Consider the following 25,429-nt stretch of genomic DNA (forward strand, 5'->3'; position numbering starts at 1 on the left):
CAGTAAAAGTCTGGAATGCTAAATTTACTTCGATTTTTATTCGATTTTATTTGTCCAATTTTTCTTTTTCAAATGTATGTATATTTTTTTTATTTAAATGTAGTAAGTAAGTAAGTAAGTAAGTAAGTAAGTAAGTAAGTAAAGGTTTTACTTGTAAAAGAGTATTTCTACATTGCAGTATTGATACTTTTAGTAAAACACCTTTTTCCACGCTGATGATGTGATGTGAGACTGTCGGATTCGGACTGCAGCTTGAACAATTTCTAATCACTTCAGTCAACGAGTGACCTCTAGCGAAGATGTTTGCGAATCGCACAAACAGCAAAATCCAATCCCGGAAGTCATCGTTCTCTCGTGTTGTTCTTTTCGTTCACAATACAGAGCTGTTCGCACCGCACGTTTTAAAGACAAACAGACCTTCGTCCTACCAGTCCAGATGCTTGTATCGCTAACACGGAAGTAAGTTACTTTGCAACTATCACTTCAGTTGAGGGAACTTGAGACACGTTTGATCTTAGGAGAAACATCACCGGACTCGGAGATATGAACAGATACGTGTGTGTAATTATTGTTGAGAGTTAATAATGCTTAATGACAGTAACGACGAACGAGACTGTTTTCAAGTAGTGAAGCAGGTGGACACTCGATACCAATACCCGGGTGAGTTACTTTACACACCATTCATCTGAACAGTGGTGCAAAGTAACTAAGTATTTACTCAAGTACAGTACAATTTTGAGGTATGTGTAGGCTACTGCTTGAGTATTTCCAATTTCCAATACTTTGACTTCTACTCCACTACATCTCAGAGGAAAATATTGTAGGCCTACTTTTACTTTTACTTACATTTATTTGAACATTTAATTTAGATACTTGTTGTTACTAATTTGAAGATTTTGATTATTATTACAATATATGCCATTTGAAAATAGCAGATCTACAAGCTCACATGCATTGTGAGCTTGTAGATCTGCTATTTTCAAAGGTTTTTATACATTTTAATATACACATGAAAACCTGTGAAACGGGACATTGTGCATAGTGAGTACTTTTACTTTTGGTACTTTAATTTTGATACTTTACTCAAGTAAATTTCGAATTCCAGACTTTTAGTTTTAAGGGTATGGCCACACCAAACTACAAATGAGAGTGGATTCCCGATTCTGCTGATGCATTTTAATGAGAATGGAGCAGTTTTTGCAGAAATCCTCTACTGGCAGGAAACCGCTTCATTGTCTCTGCCAGGAGAGAATGTTTTCGCCCCTGTCTCTGTGTGTGTGTGTGTGTGTGTGTGTGTGTGTGTGTGTGTGTGTGTGTGTGTGTGTGTGATTGATTGATTGAAGACTTTATTAGAAGTTTGCATAGGAAAAGGTACAGTTTCATGATGGTACAGTTCACTGGTACAAGGTCTACTAAAAGGAGATCCATGAAAAGAGTAAGACTAAGCTAGCCATAAATTATAACTTCCAGTAGAGGGTGCTAATATGCGGAGGTTACGTCTCTCCTGGAGTTATAACGCAGAGTAAAATAGCTCTCGCTGGTTGAGCCTCCATGTCCCTAATCGCCTCAAAACATGTTTAAATCATGAAGTTGCTCACCTCATCGTCGAAACAGCTTTATATCTACCGATGAGCCCACTCGTTGGCATGTGTTAGTCCATATGTTTCTAATAAATTAATGTTTACTAAAACTTCTCTGAGACTCGCGTTTCCTCGTCGGAATGTTTCCGCATACAGAGCGCTTCAGAACTACAGAACGTTGGAATACTTCCGCATACAAAAACGTCATGTCCTAGTATGAGCAACGTCACGTGATATGTAGCCTCGCGTAGCCAGGCTTTTACTCATCTCGCGTGATATGTTCGGCCATTTTACCCAAGCAGTTCAAAAACAAGGAAAGCGATGAGACTCAAAGAAGTTTTAGTAAACATTAATTTATTAGAAACATATGGACTAACACATGCCAACGAGTGGGCTCATCGGTAGATATAAAGCTGTTTCGACGATGAGGTGAGCAACTTCATGATTTAAACATGTTTTGAGGCGATTAGGGACATGGAGGCTCAACCAGCGAGAGCTATTTTACTCTGCGTTATAACTCCAGGAGAGACGTAACCTCCGAATATTAGCACCCTCTACTGGAAGTTATAATTTATGGCTAAGACTAAGCTTATTTCCACAGGAAACCATTTAAAGGAGTGGCGACACCGGCCGAAATTTAACATTATGATACAGTAAGTCACGTGGTGTTTCTTCAAACAGTCTGAAAAGGAGGCGGGCCGCAGTTAGTAGTGAATGTATACTTCGTCCGTTGTGCGGTGGCGCGCACAACGTGATGCCTTGTTGTTAGCGTGTAGCCCGGCTAGCACTGCACCGCACGGCTATTTGCAAGAGCTATTGTGTGTGTACACACACACGCGCAAAAGCACACACACAGAGTGTATGAGCCACGGACCTCCTCTGCGGAGGAGGAGGAGGAGATCGCTGGACCCTCGCAGTCGTTCTACGCTTGCTCCGGTGTCCCGGGTGCTCCAGTCAGGTTAGGGTAAGAGACAGCAGGGTATGGCCAACAAAACCGTCTCATAGACGGGGAGAAGCGTGTTGACCCTCGTACACCTTTTTTGACACCTTTTTTGAAGAAGACATGTACTTTTTTATCGGTCTAACCATTGATTTTATAGCGAATGCTATATAATTTTTACCCCTAGAACTGATAGTTTTAAAGTTGGTTTAGAAAGTCGGAAACACACCTCGGACAGCTTTTTTTTGGGGCAGTTTCAAAAGATAATGATATGGATACTCGACTCCGCGAGTCTCCGCCCCTCCCCCCATATTAGCCCAATCAAATTAATGTATTGCCGTTACTGTACAGAAAGTACTACTTTCAGTACAGTAACTACAATAAATTAATTTGATTGGGTAATTTAACATGGGGGTACATGACATCATTAAAAAAATTGGCTAATTTGATAGCCATAATTAGCTGTTTTGGCTGTGTCACGCCCCCTTTAAGTATCTCATATAACATTGAATGACAGACGAATAGAACACAGTACTATGCAGTAGATATGTAAAGGAAAAAAAAGAGTCTAAACAAACAGTAAGTATATATAAAGAAGGGGCAGGGGAGGGTAGGGTTGGGCTAGGTTAGTTTTTTTTTACCAGTTGCGAACGGTTGCTGCCTGTAAGTGGTTTTTCAGGGCAATGTTAAAGGATGCTAGTGATCCACACTCCTTTATGGCCTTCGGTAAGGCTTTCCACATTTTGGTGGTATAGCAGAAAAAAGAGTTTGACCCTTTGTTGGTTTTGACTCTGGGTGAAAGTGATCTGTGGCGCTGCCTCTGTTGTGTATGTGTGTGTGTGTGTCCGTCCGTGTGTGTCTGATTAGTCTGTTACCAGCTAATCTCCGGTGCTGTTGGCCCAGTCGCGGCCAAACTGTGCACACACACTCCCTGGATGCCAATTCAGAACCTAGGCTCTGCCCCACATTTTTCACAAACCCTGTTCTTGCGCCACCATGAGGCCGATCTTTGTACACTACTACAGATTTTGTCCACAAATCATGTAAATCGCTAGACAGTATCTCTTTAGTCATGTGATCATCATGGATCTGTCCGCTTTTCCATATTCCATCCTGATTGGCTAAAATTGGCTTCCAAGGTTTGCAGGATTGGTCTTGTTTTGAAACCAAAATTCCTCAAACCATGAACACAGCATGCAACCTTGGTGAAATTGGGGGCACACGTTCCCTGTAGGCAGAGGAAGAAATGCCACCTCAAACTTTTCAAATCAGCCTCATGGTGGTGCTATAACAGGCCCATTCATATTTTTACCGTTAACTTTGTATGCACTCTCCCTAGAGGACAAGGAACAAACCTTTGCCCTCCATTTTCCACATTAGCGCCACCAGGAGGTCAACTTATGGAAAACACATTCTTTGATATCATAGTACTCCATCAGATTTTATCCAAAAATTACACAAATCAGTTAGGCCTGTCCTCTAAAAATCGACGAATCGACGCGTCGTTTTAAGCCCCGCGAATCGACGCCAATTGTTTGAGTCGAGGCGAAAATATATATATTTTTTATATCACCAGTTAGCCTACTACTGCGCTGCTGGACTGGTGTCATGTACTTCCAATGAGAAGTAGCAATTGGCGAACAGTTATTTATTGTCTCGCACCAGCGTAGGGGTGAAAGTGAGACAGAACGGCCAGAACGGTTCAGAACCGCCGCTTCGTTAAAACATTCGGAGCTGGGACGGTGTTCCGTTAAGAGGAGGAAGCACGCTGTCAAAATCCCATATTATATAACCTCCTGCCACAGCACAAACACACGTCCACGAAGTAAACAATCTTCTTAAGTCAAATTAACATACACAAGTGTAGGCTACAAGTTACATTTTCTAATTAAAGTGCTTCTGAATTGTTCCAGTGTTGTAATCCATGATGAATGATTGTGTTTGCGTCCATGACATGTCCACACTGCTGGCTCTAGCGGGAGCTGTGCCTCCACCTTTTTATGATCCGTTTCTGAAATGAATCCGTTCTCGACACTGACTCATTACTCTGTCAGTGCTCTGTGTCCCGCGACTGCGGACTGGATCCCATCGTTCATTTAAAAGAGCTGTTCAAGAGAGCGGAATCGTTCGCGAATGTCTCATCTATACTGTACGCTGCCGAGAGACGGGGCAGAGTTGAAACAGCGGAGATGTTTTATTTGTTTTAACGGTGTGTTATAACTCTATGGTTGTACACTGCTATGCAGATAACATTTGTGCTTGCGCACCGATATCACCGAAAACACTGTGTATTCAATTAATCTCTTAATGTATTATTATTGTATTATGTTGACGTGGTTTAAAGCAACACTTTTTTTTTTTTTTTTGTATACAAAGTAGACTATAAAACGATTCGTCGACGCGTCGGATTAACCCCCGCGACTCGAATCGACTTCATAAATCCTGTGTCGAGGACAGCCCTAAAATCAGTATACAGTATCTCAATAGTCGTGATCAAGACGGAATTGTCCAATATTTTGCACACACATTTCCACTAGGTCAAGGAACAAATGCGACCCTTTTCACATTGGCCTGTTATAGTGCCACCAGCAGGTTGACTTATGCTAAATAATTTTTTGGAACAATATGCCTCAAATCATGCATGCAGCGTCCGATTGCCGTGAAAGGCCCAAGAAGACATTGCACCCTTTTCACATTGGCCTATTATAACGCCACTAGGCCACAATAACCGACCTGGCGGAGACCTGTGCTCAGAAGAGCACTGCTACTAGTTCCCAACTTCCCATCTTATTATACATTTGGCTTAAGGGCCACACATACTGCCACGCCCACATTCACACCCCCTCAGACCCACTGCAAGTCATAGCTAGTCATAGGTAGACCATGCTCGGTCATCGGCCTGCTGTTCATTCGCTAGCCATTGCCATGGTGACATGTTATAACTTATAACCTGTGGAGCCTTGCAGCCGTCGCGCCTATGGGACCATATGGCCAGAGAGTCAGAGACCACTGCCCACTCGCATTCTCTCGCATGCTCTGTGAATGTACTCGTGCAATTCTCGTCTCTCACATGCTCTATGCACTTAATATGCATTCCCGCATTCTCCTCCGATTTGTGCAGTTCGAACGGCCGTGTTGCGAGTGTCTGACTGTGTTGAAATACATTGTCGGAATCGGGAATCCACTCTGTTGGTAGTTTGGTGTGACCGTACCCTAAGGGTAAGGTCACTCCAAAGTATGGTTGCCACTTGTCAGCTGATAAGCAGATTCTGCCAATGCATTTCAATGGGAATGGAGCGGATTTTTGGAGAACTCTGCAGATGGCAGATACAAAAAATCTCTCCATTATATTGAAATTCATTGGCAGAATTAGTCCCTATAGACCCTCCACTGTAGAACTGTTGTGCTCCGAGATGAGGTCCTACGGTCCTATATGCCAGTGGTTCTCAGAACGTGGTCTTGGGGGGACCCAGATGATTAACTTAATGTGCAACATTGTTTTCTCACTCAACAGTAAACAAACCAACATAAAGTTGTGTATAGAGGGTATCTGCACATTTCTAAAGTGACAATTTAAGGACTTTGTAATCTCTAAAATGACAAATTAAACATTGGCCAAATTGTCAAACATTAAAGGCAGAAACAACACCTTGTGAGCATGTAGATCTGATATTTTCACAATAGAACCATGTCATTAAAATGTAATGCCTCAACTCTTAGTGCTCATCAGGGTGGAGGGGTCCCCAGTTAAAATATGATTATTTTGGGGGTTGCGACATGAAAAGGTTGAGAACCACTGCTATATGCCATCTGTGGTGGAATTCCTCCACGCCGAGGTAGATCACCCTTCGTGACATCGTATCCAACAAGTAAAGGTAGTTGTGAGGTTCTATATGGGGCTATGGCAGAATCCGCTTATCAGCTGGCAGCCATACTTTGGTGTGATCGTGCTCTTACAGAGTATTTCTACATTGCAGTATTGGTACCTTTACTTAAGTACAAAATGTGAGTACTTTTTCCACCACATCTGAATGAAGCCTGGTAAGCTGATGTCCGAAACGTCTTCTTTTCAGTAACTACATGTTAACTGAAAAAGGGTAGGGATGTTAATCTAAAATCGATGAATTGCCGTTAAGGAATGAATTGATTAAAATAAAAAAATAAAAGTCCTTGGTGTGTATGTTCCACAGGGAGGGACAGGGCAGCAACTGACAAGGCCCTTTCGCCCATGTGTCTCGTGTTCTCTGTTTCACTGTGTAGTTTACTCAGTGATTACATGTACATTACAGTGAACGTGTTTTGTTTTGCACTGAAAGCCTAACTGTCTTTCCCTTTCCGCAGGTTTTGACTGACTTTACAGATCCTAAATGGCCTCTTCCAGTTAAAGTGATTGACTTGATAGACGACAACATCACAAAATGCCTAAAGAAAGGAGACCAAGACTAGGGAGGTATTCGGATATGAAGAGGAAATACAAAAAAGGGAACTCCAGTAGTGCAGTCAAAATAGCATACAAAAATGTAATGACAAAACGCAAAACAAGGAATTTCAGTGTTGCCATAAAAGAAGAACCGAAGCAGTACAATTTAGATTGTTTGACTCAGTTGTCGGATCGCAAAACACGGAATTCGAGCGTTGCAGATAGGGTTATTGAAAACACAATTAGAATAGCAGACAACAATCTAACGGTGAAACACAAAACACAGAGTTCCTGTGTTGGAGTCAAAGAAGAACCAGAGCAGAAAAATGTACTAGATTGTTTGACTGACTTGTCAGATCGCAAAAGACGGAATTCCAATATTGCTGACACTTGTCCAACAATGAAACGCGAAAGACACGAATTATGGAATTCTGGTGTGGCAGATGGAGTTATTGAAAACAGAAGATCAATCAAACATTTTAAAATGAAGCGCATAACTCGGAGTTCCATTGTTGCAAAGCAGGTCCTTTTACTAGATTGTTTGACTAGTTTGTTAGGTCACGAGGCTGCAAAGAAATGCAAGTGCTCACCGATTTTAAAAATAAAGAGGTTGGTCTTATCCAAGGCCCACATCAGAACACTGAAAGCATCAAAGTCTATTTCCATAAATGAGCTGTCATTGTACCCAAAACAATTAGATGCTAGAATTGTTAAACTAGAATATTCTAAGTCAAAGAAAACAAGAAAATCAATACAGCAATCAGCCAATCAATGTTCTAAGTCGCCCCTTTCACCAGATAAGTTGTTAGAGGTAGTTGAAACTCCTCTGCTAAGAAGACGGGTAAACAAGCCAGAAAGCATGCAGTCTGGAGAACAAGCAAAGACCTCTGTGACGTCTGCCTGTCTGTCTCAAGAAGAAGCTAAGACCTCTGATATGTCTCCCCTACTGTCTCAAGAAGCAGAAAACAAGAAGTCAAAGAAAAGAAGATCAACAAAGCAATCAGTCAATCAAAGGTCTAAGTCGACCCTTTCACCAGATAAGTTGTTAGAGGTAGTTGAAACTCCTCTGCGAAGAAGACGGGTAAACAATATCGAGGAGCCAGGAAGCACAAAGTCTCAAGAACAAGCACAGACTTCCGAAACGTCTCCCCTACTGTCTCAAGAAGAAGCAAAGGCCTCTGTGACATCTACCTGTCTGTCTCAAGAAGAAGCTAAGACCTCTGATATGTCTCCCCTACCGTCTCAAGAGGCAGAAAACAAGAAGTCAAAGAAAACAAGAACATCAACCAAGCAAGCAGTCAATCAAGGGTCTAAGTCGAACTTTTCACCAGATAAGTTGTTAGAGGTAGTTGAAACTCCTCTGCGAAGAAGACGGGTAAACAATATTGAGGAGCCAGGAAGCATGCAGTCTCAAAAACAAGCACAGACTCCTGAAAAGTCTCCCCTGCTGTCTCAAGAAGAAGCAAAGACCTGTCTGTCTCAAGAAGAAGCTAAGACCTCTTTGTCTCCCGTACAGTCTCAAGAAGAAGCAAAAAACAAGAAGTCAAACAAAACAAGAACATCACCCAGGAAATCAATCAATGAAGTTTCTAAGTCGACCATTTCACTGGATAAGTTGTCAGAGGTAGTTGAAACTCCTCTGCGAAGAAGACGGGTAGACAATATTGAGGAGCCAGGAATCACACAGTCTCAAGAACAAGCACAGGCTTCTGAAACGTTTTCCCTACTGTCTCAAGAAGAAGCAAAGACCACTGTGACGTCTACCTGTCTGTCTCAAGAAGAAGCTAAGACCTCTGATATGTCTCCCCTACTGTCTAAAGAAGCAGAAATCAAGAAGTCAAACAAAACAAGAACATCAACCAAGCAATCAGTCAATCAAGGTTCTAAGTCGACCCTTTCACCAGATAAGTTGTTAGAGGTAGTTGAAACTCGTCTGCGAAGAAGACGGGTAAACAATATTGAGGAGCCAGGAAGCATGCAGTCTCAAGAAAAAGCACAGACTTCTGAAACGTCTCCCCTACTGTCTAAAAAAGAAGCAAAGACCTCTGTGACCTCTACCTGTCTGTCTCAAGAAGAAGCTAAGACCTCTGATATGTCTCCCCTACCGTCTCAAGAAGCAGAAAACAAGGAGTCAAAGAAAACAAGAACATCAACCAAGCAATCAGTCAATCAAGGGTCTAAGTCGAACCTTTCACCAGATAAGTTGTTAGAGGTAGTTAAAACTCCTCTGCGAAGAAGACGGGTAAACAATATTGAGGAGCCAGGAAGCATGCAGTCTCAAAAACAAGCACAGACTTCTGAAACGTCTCGCCTGCTGTCTCAAGAAGAAGCAAAGACCTCTGTGACGTCTACCTGTCTGTCTCAAGAAGAAGCTAAGACCTCTATGTCTCAAGAAGAAGCAAAAAACAAGAAGTCAAAGAAAAAAAGAACATCACCCAGGAATTCAATCAATGAAGGTTCTAAGTCGACCAATTTACTGGATAAGTTGTCAGAGGTAGTTGAAACTCCTCTGCGAAGAAGACGGGTAGACAATATTGAGGAGCCAGGAAGCACACAGTCTCAAGATCAAGCACAGACTTCTGAAACGTTTTCCCTACTGTCTCAAGAAGAAACAAAGACCTCTGTGAAATCTACCTGTCTGTCTCAAGAAGAAGCTAAGACCTCTGATATGTCTCCCCTACCATCTCAAGAAGCAGAAAACAAGAAGTCAAACAAAACAAGAACATCAACCAAGCAATCAGTCAATCAAGGTTCTAAGTCGACCCTTTCACCAGATAAGTTGTTAGAGGTAGTTGAAACTCGTCTGCGAAGAAGACGGGTAAACAATATTGAGGAGCCAGGAAGCATGCAGTCTCAAGAAAAAGCACAGACTTTTGAAACGTCTCCCCTACTATCTCAAGGAGAAGCAAAGACATCTGTGACGTCTACCTGTCTGTCTCAAGAAGAAGCTAACACCTCTGATATGTCTCCCTTACCGTCTCAAGAAGAAGCAGAAAACAAGAAGTCGAAGAAAACAAGAACATCACCCAGGAAATCAGTCAATCAAGGTTCTAAGTCGACCATTTCCCCGGATAAGTTGTTAGAGGTAGTTGAAGCTCCTCTGCGTAGAAGACGCATAGACAATATTGGGGAGCCAGGAAGCACACAGTCACCAGTAGATGATGTCACTCTGCAAAGCCTTGACTGTTCAGTATTCTCAAGAGATCACAGTTCCCATGAGGCAGAGGTTAGTGGCTTTGGTTCGTCCACACTCGTCCCGCCTGAAATGTCTCCTTTACCGTCTCAAGAACAAGCACAGACTTCTGAAACGTCTCTCCTACCATCTCAAGAAGTTCAGACCTCTGAGACGTCTCTCCTACCGTGTGAAGAACAAGCAAAGACCTCTGAGACGTCTCCCTGTCTGTCTCAAGAAGCAGCTAAAATCTCTGAGACAACTCCCTGTCTGTCTCAAGAAGAAGCTAAGACCTCTGATACGTCTCCACCACCGTCTCAAGAAGAAGCAGAAAACAAGAAGTCGAAGAAAACAAGAACATCACCCAGGAAATCAGTCAATCAAGGTTCTAAGTCTACCATTTCACCAGATAAGTTGTTAGAGGTAGTTGAAGCTCCTCGGCGTAGAAGACGCGCAGACAATATTGGGAAGCCAGGAAGCACACAGTCACCAGTAGATGATGTCACTCTGCAAAGCCTTGACTGTTCAGTATTCTCAAGAGATCACAGTTCCCATGAGGCAGAGGTTAGTGGCTTTGGTTCGTCCACACTCGTCCCGCCTGAAATGTCTCCTTTGCCATCTCAAGAACAAGCACAGACTTCTGAAACGTCTCTCCTACCATCTCAAGAAGTTCAGACCTCTGAGACGTCTCTCCTACTGTATGAAGAACAAGCAAAGACCTCTGAGACGTCTCCCTGTCTGTCTCAAGAAGCAGCTAAAATCTCTGATACGTCTCCACCACCGTCTCAAGAAGAAGCAGAAAACAAGAAGTCAAAGGAAACAAGAACATCACCCAGGAAATCAGTCAATCAAGGTTCTAAGTCTACCATTTCACCAGATAAGTTGTTAAAGGTAGTTGAAGCTCCTCGGCGTAGAAGACGCGCAGACAATATTGGGGAGCCAGGAAGCACACAGTCACCAGTAGATGATGTCACTCTGCAAAGCCTTGACTGTTCAGTATTCTCAAGAGAGCACAGTTCCCATGAGGCAGAGGTTAGTGGCTTTGGTTCGTCCACACTCGTCCCGCCTGAAATGTCTCCTTTACTGTCTCAAGAACAAGCACAGACTTCTGAAACGTCTCTCCTACCATCTCAAGAAGTTCAGACCTCTGAGACGTCTCTCCTACCGTATGAAGAACAAGCAAAGACCTCTGAGACGTCTCCCTGTCTGTCTCAAGAAGCAGCTAAAATCTCTGAGACAACTCCCTGTCTGTCTCAAGAAGAAGCTAAGACCTCTGATATGTCTCCACCACTGTCTCAAGAAGAGGCAGAAAACAAGAAGTCAAAGGAAACAAGAACATCACCCAGGAAATCAGTCAATCAAGGTTCTAAGTCTACCATTTCACCAGATAAGTTGTTAGAGGTAGTTGAAGCTCCTCTGCGTAGAAGACACGCAGACAATATTGGGGAGCCAGGAAGCACACAGTCACCAATAGATGATGTCACTCTGCAAAGCCTTGACTGTTCAGTATTCTCAAGAGATCACAGTTCCCATGAGGCAGAGGTTAGTGGCTTTGGTTCGTCCACACTCGTCCCCCCTGAAATGTCTACTTTACCGTCTCAAGAACAAGCACAGACTTCTGAAACGTCTCTCCTACCTTATGAAGAACAAGCAAAGACCTCTGAGACGTCTCCCTTTCTGTCTCAAGAAGCAGCTAAAATCTCTGAGACAACTCCCTGTCTGTCTCAAGAAAAAGCTAAGACCTCTGATACGTCTCCACCACCGTCTCAAGAAGAAGCTAAGACCTCTGATACGTCTCCACCACCGTCTCAAGAAGAAGCAGAAAACAAGAAGTCAAAGAAAACAAGAACATCAACCAGGCAATCAGTTAATAAATGTTCTAAGTCGACCATTTCACTGGATACGTTGTTAGAGGTAGTTGAACCTCCTCTGCAAAGAAGACTGGTAGACAATATTGAGGAGCCAGGAAGTACACAGTCACCAGTAGATAATGTCACTCTACAAAGCCTCCCACTGTTCAGTATTGAGGTAGAGGTTAGTGGTTTCAGTTCTTCCACACGCGTCCCTGCTGGAATGTCACCTTTACCGTCTCAAGAAGAAGCACAGACCTCTGTGACGTCTCCCATACCATCTCAAGAAGTGCAGACCTCTGAAACGTCTCTCCTACCATCTCAAGAAGTGCAGACTTCAGAGACGTGTCTCCTACCATCTCAAGAAGTGCAAAGCCCCCACTGTTCAGTATTCTCAAGTGATCACAGTTACCATAAGGTAGAGTTTAGTGGCTTCAGTACGTCCACACTTGTTCCCGCTGAAATGTCTCCCTGTCTGTCTCAAGAAGAAGCACAGACTTCTGAAACATCTCTCCTACCATCTCAAGAAGAAGCGAAGACCTCTGAGACGTCTCTCCTACTGTGTGAAATTCAAGCGCAGACTTCTGAAACATCTCCCTGTCTGTCACAAGAAGAAGCAAAGACCTCTGAGATGTCTCCCTGTCTGTTGCAAGAAGAAGCAAAGACCTCTGAGACGTCTCCCTGTCTGTTGCAAGAAGAAGCACAGACTTCTGAAACGTCTCCCATACTATCTCAAGAAGAAGCAAAGACCTCTGAGATGTCTCCCTTTCCATCTGAAGAAGCAAAGACATCTGAAACATCTCCCCTTCCGTCTGAAGAAGCTAAGACCTCTGAAACGTCTCCCCTACTGTCTCAAGAAGAAGCAAAGACCTCTGTGACGTCTACCTGTCTGCCTCAAGAAGAAGCTAAGGCTATGTCTCCCCTACCGTCTAAAGAAGCAGAAAACAAGAAGTCAAAGAAAACAAGAACATCAACCAAGCAATCAGTCAATCAGTGGTCTAAGTCGAACCTTTCACCAGATAAGTTGTTAGAGGTAGTTGAAACTCGTCTGCGAAGAAGACGGGTAAACAATATTGAGGAGCCAGGAAGCATGCAGTCTCAAAAACAAGCACAAACTTCTGAAACGTCTCACCTACTGTCTCAAGAAGAAGCAAAGACCTCTGTGACGTCTACCTGTCTGTCTCAAGAAGAAGCTAAGACCTCTGATATTTCTCCCTTACCGTCTCAAGAAGAAGCAGAAAACAAGAAGTCGAAGAAAACAAGAACATCACCCAGGAAATTAATCAATCAAGGTTCTAAGTCGACCATTTCACTGGATAAGTTGTCAGAGGTAGTTGAAACTCCTCGGCAAAGAAGATGGGTAGACAATATTAAGAAGCCAGGAAGCACACAGTCTCAAGAACAAGCACAGACTTCTGAAACGTCTCCCCTACTGTCTCAAGACGCTAAGACCTCTGAAACGTCTCCCTGTCTGTCTCAAGATGAAGCTAAGATCTCTGATACGTCTCCCCTACGGTCTCAAGAAGAATCCGAAAAAAAGAAGTCAAAGAATACAAGAACATATTTCAGGAAGTCTACCATTTCACATGATAAATTGTTAGAAGTAGTTGAAGCTCCTCAGGATATACACGTAGACAATATTGAGGTGCCAGGAAGCACACAGTCTCAAGAACAAGTACAGACTTCTGAAACGTCTCACCTACTGTCTCAAGAAGAAGTTAAGACCTCTGAGACGTCTACCTGTCTGTCTCAAGAAGAAGTTAAGACCTCTGATACGTCTCCCCTACCGTCTCAAGAAGAAGCGGAAAACAAGAAGAAGCAGGAGCCAGGAAGCACACAGTCACCAGTAGATGATGTCATTCTGCAAAGCCTTGACTGTTCAGTAATCTCAAGAGATCAGAGTTCCTGTGAGGCAGAGGTTAATGGCTTTAGTTTGTCCACACTCGTCCCCTCTGAAACGTCTCCTTTTCCGTCTCAAGAACAAGCACAGACTTCTGAAATGTCTCTCCTACCGTCTCAAGAATTACAGACCTCTGAGATGTCTACCCTACCATCTCAAGAAGTACAGACCTCTGAGACCTCTCGCCTACCGTATGAAGAACAAGCAAAGACCTCTGATACGTTTCCCTGTCTGTCTCAAGTAGAAGCAAAGGCCTCTGAGACATCTCCCTGTCTGTCTCAAGAAGAAGTTAAGACCTCTGATATGTCTCCCCTACCGTCTCAAGAAGAAGCGGAAAAAAAGATGTCAAAGAATACAAGAACATATACCAGGCAATCAGTCAATCAAGGTTCTAAGTCTACCATTTCACCGGTTAAGTTGTTAGAGGTAGTTGAAACTCCTCTGCAAAGAAGACAGGTAGACAATATTGAGGAGCCAGGAAGTACACAGTCACCCGTAGATGATGTCACTCTGCAAAGCCCTGACTGTTCTGATGAGATGTCTACCCTACCATCTCAAGAAGTACAGACCTCTGAGACGTCTCACCTACCATATGCAGAACAAGCAAAGACCTCTGAGACGTCTCTCTGTCTGTCTCAAGAAGAAGCTAAGACCTCTGGTAGGTCTCCCCCACCGTCTCAAGAAGAAGCAGAAAACAAGAAATCAAAGAAAACAAGAACTACTACAACCAGGCAATCGGTCAATCAAGGTTATAAGTCGACCATTTCACCGGATAAGTTGTTAGAGGTAGTTGAACCTCCTCAGCAAAGAAGACTGGTTGACAATATTGAGGAGCCAGGAAGTACACAGTCACCAATAGATGTCACTCTGCAAAGCCCCCCACTGTTCAGTATTGAGGTAGAGGTTATTGGCTTCAGTTCTTCCACACTCGTCCCCTCTGAAACGTCACCTTTACCGTCTCAAGAAGTGCAGACCTCTGAAACATCTTCCCTACTGTCTCAAGAAAAAGAAAGGACATCTGAAATGTCTCCCCTACTGTCTCAAGAAGAAGCAAAGACCATTTCACCAGATACGTTTTTAGAGGTGGAGCCAGAAAGCGCACGGTCACCTGTTGATGATTTCACTCTGCAAAGTCCGCACTGTTCAGTATTCTTAAGAGATCACAATTACCATAAAACAGAGGTTAATGGCTTCAGTTCGTCCCCACTAGTCCCCTCTGAAATGTCTCCTTTACCGTCACAAGAAGCAAAGACAACGTCTCCCTGTCTGTTGCAAGTAGAAGCAAAGACCTCTGAGACATCTCCCAGTCTGTTGCAAGAAGAAGCACAGACTTCTGAAACATCTCCCTTACTATCTCAAGAAGAAATACAGACGTCTGGGATGTCTCTCCTACTGTGTGAAAAACAAGCACAGACTTCTGAAACGTCTAGCTCTCTGTCACAAGAAGAAGCAAAGACCTCTGAAACGTCCCCCCTTCCGTCTGAAGAAACAGCTAAGACCTCTGAAACGTCTCCCAGTCTGTTGCAAGAAGAAGCACAGACTTCTGAAAGATCTCCCATTCTATCTCAAGAAGAAATACAGACGTCTGAGATGTCTCTCCTACTGTGTGAAAAACAAGCAAAGCCCTCTGTGACATCTACCTGTCTGTCTCAAGAAGAAGCTAAGACCTCTGAGATGTCTCCCTGTCTGTCGCAAGAAGAAGCAAAGACCTCTGAGACGTCTCCCCTTCCATCTGAAGAAGTACACGTTTCCGTACAAAGATATCTCAGCCACACCATCCAGTCTACGCCAAACATTGATTCTAGAGCCAAACAGGTGGGAATGGACCCATCAGAAGCTACACCAAGCCATGTGGCAAGCCACTCTGACCCACAATTCCCTTCTTGTGATAGTGTCAAGAGCCAAGGAAACAGGACCACCTCCTCCACAGACATTCCTGACAGTGAGCCTGCTGAGTTGGGTCTGATAAAGGACATCCCAGACTGTGTGACCAACCCTGTTCTAAGTGGTCCTCCCTTGTCAGTGCCCAGAACGGAGGACTCAAAAGAGGGATGTGAGCCTCGGGTGTCTAGTGCTGACCTAGGGCCTGACAGTCCAATACATTTGGTGATGCAAGAGGGGAGTGATGGAAAAGAAAAACATGAAGAAGCAGAAAACAAGAAATCAAAGAAAACAAGAACATCAACCAGGCAATCAGTCAGTCAAGGTTCTAAGTCTACCATTTCACCGGTTAAGTTGTTAGAGGTAGTTGAAACTCCTCTGCAAAGAAGACGGGTAGACAATATTGAGGAGCCAGGAAGTACACAGTCACCCGTAGATGATGTCACTCGGCAAAGCCCTGACTGTTCAGTATTCTCAAGAGATCACAGTTCCCATGAGGCAGAGGTTAGTGGTTTCAGTTCGTCCACACTCAACCCCTCTGAAGTTTCACCTTTACTGGCTCAAGAAAAAGCACAGACTTCTGAAACGTCTCCCCAACTGTCTCAAGAAGAAGTACAGACCTCTGATCTTCTACCATCTCAAGAAGAGGCAAAGATCTCTGAGACTTCTCTCCTACCGTGTGAAGAACAATCACAGACTTCTGAAACGTCTCTCTCTCTGTCTCAAGGAGAAACAAAGACCTCTGAGACATATCCCTGTTTGTCACAAGAAGAAGCAAAGACTTCTGAAACGTCTCCCCTACCGTTTCAAGAAGAAGCAAAGACCTCCGAGACGTCTCCCTGTCTGTCACAAGAAGAAGCAAAGACCTCTGAGTCGTCTCTCTGTCTGTCGCAAGAAGAAGCTAAGACCTCTGAGTCGTCTCCCTGTCTGTCACAAGAAGAAGCAAAGACCTCTGAGTCATCTCTCTGTCTGTCGCAAGAAGAAGCTAAGACCTCCGAGACGTCTCCCTGTCTTTCACAAGAAGAAGCTAAGACCTCTGTGATGTCTCCCCTACCATCTCAGGAAGTACAGACCTCTGAAACGTCTCCCTGTATGTCGCAAGAAGAAGCACAGACCTCTGATACGTCTCCCCTTCCATCTGAAGAGGTACAGATTTCCGGACAAAGATATCTAAGCCACGCCATCCAGTCTACGCCAAACATTGATTCTGGAGCCGAACAGGTGGGAATGGACCCACCAGAAGCTACACCAAGCCATGTGGCAAGCCACTCTGACCCACAATTCCCTATGCTGGGTTTGGACCTTCCTATTTCGCAGCATCCTGGTCCCAACCCGAAGCCCAGCACAAGTTCATCATCTCCTTGTGATAGTGTTAAGAGCCAAGGAAACAGGACCACCTCCTCCACAGACATTCCTGACTGTGAGCCAGCTGAGTTGGGTCTGATAAAGGACATCCCAGACTGTGTGACCAACACTGTTCTAAGTGGTCCTCCCTTGTCAGTGCCCAGAACGGAGGACTCGAAAGAGGGATGTGAGCCTGGGGTGTCTAGTGCTGACCTAGGGCCTGACAGTCTAATACATTTGGAGATGCAAGAGGGGAGTGATGGAAAAGAAAAACATGGGGAAAGACAGCGTGTTGTAGACAGACATTTCGTTTGCCCTCTTGCTCTCAGGAGGATCATGGGAGGACCTGCTCAAAGCTTGGTTAGTGACATGTTCATTTTCTGAAACCTTCTCTTTGATGCATATTAAACAAATACCCTGTAATACGATGTTTCTCCTGTTTGCATACCCTGACCATGATCTCTTCACGAAGGCTGCTGAGGGGGAGGCGCCGGGTGATGAAGGCATTGGCGCTTCAGAGGAGTTGTGCCAGCAGAGCCTGAGTGTGGTTTACAGTACGATTGAGGAGAACTTTGCAGTGGGCACCCTGCAATTCCTGTCTGACCTGCTCCAGCCTGGTGTGTACCCTCCCAGGGACATCACCTCCCACCTGCTCCGTGGTATCCTGCTGGATCCCAGGCAGCCACATCACCTGTGTGTGCAGGCCTACAGTCTCTTAATGAGGACACAGAGGTGAGCCAGTGTGAAGTACAATATACAATTTAGGCATTTATCAGACACTCCTTAAAAAGTGATTTACAATAAGCAAGGTAATACATCAACATTGATACATCAAATGCATAGAAAAATGAAAACGTAGATAGACCAACCATCTATTCACTATACAGTTATAAAATCGTTGTCCTGTTGTTTTTAGTGAGGGTTCTGCCAGCTTCCCTGTGTTAGCTGATCTGAGTGAACGGGTGGGGTTGAAGTAGGGGTGCATTGATCAAATTAAATGATGTAATCGATTATAAAAATACTATTGATAATCGCTGCAATTATGGATTTAAAAGAAGATGATCGATTGTTGCATCCCTTTTGTGAAGACGGAGGTTATGAATGAACAGCTTCCCTTCCTTTCCTTTTCTCATACTGTCTGTTCTCCTACTCTTAGTTGGAGGTCAAAGATTAACTCTGCTTTTCCAATTCCAGACACCACATGGCTAATACAACCACTGTTCCGTGGGACTGGGAGTTGTTGACTTCAGTCATGACAAATCAGGTTCGACTTAGCTTTAGGACATGAGACTAGAGATGGGCATGAGTACTCAATTTGGACATCAGTATTCGTTCAACGTATATACAGTATAATAATTATTTCACAGTCTGCCCATGGTAAACATGTCATAAATTACCCATTTGAAATGAAATAGTAATTTCTAGTCAACTAGAAAGGTGCAATTCTGGGAAATTGCGAGTGTGGTTGCACTGACGAGAGTCGCAAGGAATCCACTGGAACTGAATTCCATCTTACTGTTTATATTATACATTGTGATGTCGTGTGAAGAATGACCAAAAGCTTCACTTTTCTCTTGTGCAGCCTTACACCCCAGATAACCTTACTCAAAAAGTTTACACTTTGCTCGCAAAATATTCTCTGACCGAATACAAAATAGTGCCTATAGCAACCACACTAATTAGGCAATTATGGGCTTTGCTCATCTGTCAATTTTCTGTTTAGGCAATGACTACAGATTAGAATCCAAATCTTCCAAATGTAATGGTTCCCGTGGTTTTAATCTAGTGCACAAACTGAAATCAATAAGGTTGAGTCAAGTTGAGAATGTCAAACAGTTGGCACGATGGCAGTCTGTTTTGGTGTTCTTAGTTAATATTTAACAAAAGGTACCTAGATGTTTTGGTTTATAGCACAGCAGGCAATATGAGCACTCAGGTAAAGTTCTTTGCAGATTCTCAATACATCGTCCAGTGAACAGTCTGTAGCCTAATGTTTATCAAACCGGAGAATCCTTGGCCTAACTCTACTGTGCAGACACCAAATCAGAGCTGATGCAGTGCAATGAATCGCATCGTGTAAAGACATCTACTGACATTTCCCCTTGGGTGTATTTTGTGAATACTCATACCAATTTAATGTGAATAATCAAATATGGAAATTACTTGTGGAAAATGCCCATCCCTAGTTGAGACACTGGACGGCCTTTGTGTGGTTACAGTAAAAATGATACATCCTGATCTATGTTCCTTGCTCTCCCATCAGAACGATGACAAGAGCCAGCGCTGTGTTGTTGTGCGTATGTTCCTTGAGTATGTCTTACAAACTCTGGAGGATGACTTTCAAGCCAAAATCAGTCGCTCTGGTCTTAACCAGTCTATAGTTAAGGCAACCCTGTCGTGTGATTTCAAGTTCTCTCATGTCAGGTGAGTTTCAAACGCAGTATGCACCATTTAACAAAAAATAATGAATATTTCAAATCACATAAGGAAACTAGAAAAATATTGTTCCTTCGAAACAATTGTGGGCTCGCTTCAAGCCGGAAAACAATGGCTATAAAAGCACAAAATGTCAAGATCGCAGGCAGTGCTCTCTTTGACGTTACTGACGTCAAAGATTGGTCCATTTTGTTCCAAAAATGTGTTGTGCAAAAGTTGACCCGCTGGTGGCGCTATAACAGGCCAATGTGAGAAGGTTGGTATCTGTTCCTTGACCTATTGGGAATGTGCTTGCAAGATTTCACGCACATCCCAGGCTGTGTTCATGATTTGAGGTGTTTTTGGCTTTGGACACTTTATCGCTGCTTGCAGCTATATTTATTATTATTATTTTATAATTTTTTTGTGTGCACTTCATAGGCATGTTAGATAAAGGTCCTTAGATTGCGTGTAGAATGTTTCATGCAAATTGCAAAAAAAATCCTAGAATAAAAACGGGTTTAAGCGTTTTACAAACTGCTCAAAATTATATAGCGCCCCCCTTTGGCCATTTGGGGTAAGATTGGTTTCAGTGATATTTGAACTAACCCTCTACACTATTTTGTCATGAAAATGTGACTTTGCTTGTATGTTTTAGAGGCAGAAGAATAATTTGCATAAAAATGCAATATTGTTTGAATTATTTAAAAAAGCATGTTTCAATGTTAAAGAAATCCGATCTGACAGATCTTTAGATATCGGTCCAAAGTTCACGTAAAAAAAGTTTTGTGCACGTGACGCGAAAATTCCAGAATAAAAGCGGGTTTACGCGTTTTACAAACTGCTCAAAGTGGCGGAAAATCGAAGGGCGGAGCTTACTTAACAACGACACAGATGTCTTCCGCTTGAGTCAAAGCACGCGTGTAACAAGTTGCATGTCTTCAAACGAAACGAGTCATGACTTATGCCTGTTTGAAGTTTGAATTTTCAGACGCTTCGTATAGCGCCCCCCTTTGGCCGATTGGAATAAAATTGGTTTCAGTGATACTTTGACTAACCCTCCACATCTTTGCCAAATGCCATGAACGTGTAACTTTGCATGTATGATTTAGAGGCCGAAGAATAATTTGCATAAAACCGCAATATATATTGAATTATTAAAAAATCATTATTTAACGTACAAACTTCTCACCACATAGCCTGTGTAGATATAGGTTCAAAGTTCATGTGAAAAAAGTTTTGTGCACTTGACGCGAAAATCCCAGGAGGAGATAGATTTTTACTGTTTTTCATATAATTCCGAATTGTGGGAGACCTAAAGGTCAGAGGTCAAAAGTTAGAGGGTAAAAGTTGTTCGGCATGAGGAGACGCATAAGTGTATACAGGTTTCATGGCTGTACGTATAACAGAGCATGAGCTATACCTGTTCAAAGATCGCACTTTCGAAGGCTTCCTACAGCGCCACCATTTGGCCGATTGCTATATAAAATAATAGCACACTTCGCCACTGTAAACTGAACACATTGATGTTTTTATTTTCATTTTCTCACTAAGTATGTAGGAGTAGAAAGGAACCGAAAATCCCGTCTACTTACTAGATAAATAAATAATGACAATATCTAAAGTGTGCTCGCCAGGTACTGGCGAGCCCACAATAAAGAGACATGAACATTTCTAGGTTTTGTGTTTTAACTGCTATGACACAAAGTGGGGAATACATTTTGTCTTTTCTCCAGAGATGCCATTAAATGGCTGTTTGCTGCCATCGAGAAATCAACGATAAATGGAGACAGCAGAGATGAGCATATCAGGTAACCACCTCATGATTTTTTTTTTAATGATTTCTTTGGCTAATCATGTATTTGTTCGATTATTTATTGTTGTCCAGTAGTGGTAGCTGGCTATTGGGCAAAACAGCATGGCTAAACTACCCACAAAAAGTTCTGAAGCCGTTCGGAAACCTAACTTCTGTCCATTATATCTCCCCTTTAATAATACCAATTGGTATTGTGTTTTGTATCCTTTTTATTGTTGATTATGATTAGTCACCTTTACAATGAGGTACAACTTGTAACCATCGGACATTCATGGAATGAGCAGCACAGCTGCCAAAATGGCCTACAACAATACTGTTCTGCGGGCATTCACTCTCATTTTGGGCTTCCCTGACACTGTGTGTAAAATGAATGAAGTGTCAAAATGGCCAATATGAGTAGTTTTTTCTTTTCCTTATTACAAGGGGGGGGGGGGGAGTGCAATCATTCAATGCACAAAGCAACAAAGGTGAATACCAAAAGAACAGTATTGCAAGCCAGTTTGGCATTTTTTGGGGTTGCTCTACCCACACGTTTGGCTGTGTTGCTCATTCCACGAATGCCCGATGCTTAGTTTGTGGTAGAAATATTTATAGATTGTCAAACGTTTATATCTTAATGTCATTTCACTGTAAGTCAGTATCTCAAAATGCATCTCTGTGTCTATTTATATATTGTTGCTGTCAGGCCGAAACCTTCATACATTAACTGCTTGATCGTACTACCGCGTCACTCAGAAGTAGCAGGTCTGCAAGCTTGAAGCTTGAGCTTGTAGATCTGCTACTACAGAGAGCTTAGAATTATGAAAAGTAACCATTTTGGACCTGAGGTCTCCACGACGATATCTAGAACCTGACATTGAAAATAGGCATGGGATGATAAGCGATATTATCGTTTATCGTGATAAAAAACACTCACGATAATCTTATTGTCGAGATTGAATTTATCGTGATATCGTCCTCCATTAATGCACTGGGATCAATTCACCTTTTATTTGCCGAGCTGCATATTATCTGGTACCATTTAAACCCTCGCCGCTTTGTGAGCTTGTAGATCTTCTATTTTTTGGCAAATGTTCAGCCCCAGGATAATGGATGTTGGCGATGTTTTTATTATCGCGATATCGTAAATCGTGATTTCTTTGGTCACAATAATCGTGATATGACATTTTCATATCGTCCCATCCCTCATTGAAAACTTCAACGAGTAAGATCTGGCCACATCAGCTCTTCAGTAAATAATACACATGCAATGAGTTTAGCATGCAAACAGCACAGGGGTTCTTTTGTCACTGGATGCAGGATGGTGTGCATCTTCCAAAAGATGCTGGCTCTGGCCCTGGAGGTGGACCGTTCTCCAACACTCTGCTCTGCCAAGGTGGCACAGGAACTCTTCCAAGATCTCATCAGCATTGTACCTTTTCGAGTACACAGGTGAGACAGACAAGTTCACAGGGGCGAGAGATACAAGTACACAGGTGTGTGTGTGTGTGTGTGTGTGTGTGTGTGTGTGTGTGTGTGTGTGTGTGTGTGTGTGTGTGTGTGTGTGTGTGTGTGTGTGTGTGTGTGTGTGTGTGTGTGTGTGTGTGTGTGTGTGTGTGTGTGTGTGTGTGTGTGTGTGTGTGCGTGCGTACAGGTGAGGGGGGCGATACAAGTACACAGGTGAGGGGGAGATAGACATGTACCCAGGTAAAGGGGAACACACACCGGACCCGGGCAGCTGCACAGCGTCGCAGTATTGACGCATGTGAAGTGCTGCGCGGTAACACCAACTTGATGTGGCGCGCTACCATTTCCCCCTGTGGGGAAAAACATTTTCACCGCACGGCAGCGCCTAGATATTGAAGAGTATCGAGTATCGGGGTGGCTGTTTTGACCTCCGCACCCGCTGTGTGTTTCCCTTTAGGGAGAGAACCAATTATACTGGTGTGAGAGAGAGACAAGTACACAGGTGAGGGAGAGAGACAAGTTGAGAAGCCGTGCCATGACTGTCGCAGTTACTATCCCCCACCGGCTGTCAGTCAGTCTGTCTGTCACACGTCACGTCACACTTTTGCCCTACTCAGATCTCCGCCACCGTTGCCGCTATCCATGCACACACACTCCTTGGCTGCCAAACCACAACCTCCACCCCTCATTTCTCTTCCCTCTTCAAGCGCCACCATGAGGCTGACTCTTGCAAAACACATTTTTGGACACTGCTCCTACAGATTTTGACCTAAAGTCACACAAAGTGGTACACAGTATCTCTAAAGTCATGTCATCAACATGGATCTGTCCCATTTCCCATATTCCCTCCTGATTGGCTACCATTGCTTTCTAAAGTTTGTGTATGCGACCTGACTGTCGCTTATCTCCCGATTAGGGAGTCTTACTGGTCTATTGTGCTCTTAAAGATCCTGTATTTCATTAAGAGTTCTCTCCCTGTTTGTTGCTTTGACATACTGTAGGATGCTCTTGTTGGAGAGCCTGCAGAGTAAGCTGCTGAGATGTAAGCTGTTGGAACGTCTGTTGGACTATTCCTGCCGAGTGAAAACCCGTCTGCCTATGTCCCTCAGCCTTCTGCTTCACTTTATGAAGAATTGCACTCTTCCATCTATGGTGAATATCAGGGGACCACTCTTCTTAGTAGGAGGTCATGTCTGAATTCACAATTATTTTATTTTGTCAGGTACTGATTGTTTGCACATTAATGAAGTATTTTCTCTTGGCGAGGTTGGTTAATTAGAATGAATATGTTCACATATTGACATATGATATGAGCACACCATATGTTATAAATATATGGACAGTATACATTTTAGTCCTAGCTTAGGTTTTTTTCATCTGTCACTGAAATCTGCATATGGATACATCTAATTGCATGTTTAAGAAGACATTTCTATCCATATACAATATGGTATATTTGTGTTTTCTTCTTTCTTCTGTGATCTCCAGGCTGGAGAAGAGAGGTGGCAGAAATGGGATGAGCTGGTGCAGCTACTCTGGATGTTGCTGCTCAGCTACAACCAAGTGGTGAAAGGTGAAGACTGTGTGTAGACACTTTGTACAGTATATCAGCTCTATCAAAACATGCTCTAAATTCTGCCCATTTATAACCCCAGGCAACCTGCGCTGCCCGATCGTCGAGCGAAGGGGCAACAATGTCTGCACCCCTTTCCAGGGGTCACATGACGGCGTGTCCAGGACTGCAGTTGAGGAAGCAGTTGTGGCCTTCCTGTCCAGGTCTCAGGCTGACATCGGCCAAGCTCTGCCCCTTAACACTGAAGAGTTCCTCTACTACTTACAGGATTACCTGCTGGATATCTGTCAGTGTTGACCAGGCTTTTTAATTTTGTAATTTTTCCATGCAACACCGCTGTTTGAAAAAGTATAAAATGGGATGTCATGGGAACGTCAGGTGATGTCATGGCATGAACGTCTGCTTTGCCCTGTCAGGGACCTCCCTTACTTGACACACATGCATTATGCCTTACTTTTTTTATGCCTTACTTTTTTCTATGCCTTACTTTTTTCTTAATAACAAACCGAACCTAGACTGAATTGGTCCTTTTGGTCAATATAAATTAGCAGTCAACCTCTCTTTTTTAACACTTGTCTCTAGATATCGTACTCACGCTGCTGAGATCGTTTTGCTACATAATACTATTTGCATTGCCTTATAGCGATTATTTATATTGACTTTTAAAAAGTATGTATTTTCTGTCAATTTTTGACAGTTCCACACAATTTGTGGCAATAAAAACCTTTTACCTTTTATGCCTTTTGAATTGTCTTTGTGTAAGAAATATTATAATAATAGGCCTAATGGTAGTAAACTGAATCATAAATGTGCTTTACACATAAAAGAAATCTTGGAGTACAATAATTCCACTGCCTGCAATGTTGCTAGGTGTGACAATCACCTTGAACCTTGATTTCATGGAAGACCGTAGAATAGTCTGAGCGTTTCAGGCAAAAATCGTGCAAAAGAAGCATGACATTTGGCACACAATTGGAACATGCCATATGGAAAGTTTTTGGCTACAGGGGCATCGCAGATTTGTCTTGGGAAACTTGTGGGAGCCAATCAAAGTTGCTCTCATAGACTTTACTATAGAGTAAAATATTACAA

At 43.1% G+C, this 25,429-nt stretch overlaps 1 protein-coding gene across 4 annotated transcripts; it reads left to right on the plus strand.

The window, feature by feature from the left end:
* The first annotated feature begins 417 nt into the window (after window positions 1-417).
* On the plus strand, window positions 418-25,053 carry LOC308301627 (SUMO-interacting motif-containing protein 1-like). Of its 4 annotated transcripts, none has more exons than XM_080745672.1 (10): window positions 418-459; window positions 6,862-17,447; window positions 17,560-17,819; window positions 18,282-18,351; window positions 19,351-19,511; window positions 21,239-21,313; window positions 22,618-22,749; window positions 23,766-23,916; window positions 24,253-24,337; window positions 24,420-25,053. In XM_080745672.1, the coding sequence occupies exons 2-10, from the start codon at window positions 6,939-6,941 to the stop codon at window positions 24,632-24,634; spliced, it is 11,658 nt and encodes a 3,885-aa protein (XP_080601798.1). In that variant the 5' UTR covers window positions 418-459; window positions 6,862-6,938; the 3' UTR covers window positions 24,635-25,053. The 4 variants fall into 4 exon arrangements, with proteins under 4 accessions (XP_080601798.1, XP_080601799.1, XP_080601801.1 ...); XM_080745673.1 differs by lacking the exon at window positions 418-459 and adding an exon at window positions 535-660; XM_080745675.1 differs by lacking the exons at window positions 418-459; window positions 6,862-17,447; window positions 17,560-17,819; window positions 18,282-18,351; window positions 19,351-19,511 and having other exon boundaries at window positions 21,056-21,313.
* The last annotated feature ends 376 nt before the right edge of the window (window positions 25,054-25,429 follow it).

Source organism: Nannobrachium achirus, assembly GCF_963921795.1.
Source record: "Nannobrachium achirus genome assembly, chromosome: 17".
In the NCBI taxonomy this organism is placed as follows: domain Eukaryota; kingdom Metazoa; phylum Chordata; class Actinopteri; order Myctophiformes; family Myctophidae; genus Nannobrachium; species Nannobrachium achirus.

Coding starts and splice junctions, on each gene's coding strand:
- LOC308301627 (XM_080745672.1), top strand. CDS start 6,939: ATGCCTAAAGAAAGGAGACCAAGACTAGGGAGGTATTCGGATATGAAG. Junction 18,352..19,350: donor CTTCAGTCATGACAAATCAG/GTTCGACTTAGC, acceptor CTCTCCCATCAG/AACGATGACAAGAGCCAGCG. Junction 19,512..21,238: donor TTCAAGTTCTCTCATGTCAG/GTGAGTTTCAAA, acceptor TCTTTTCTCCAG/AGATGCCATTAAATGGCTGT.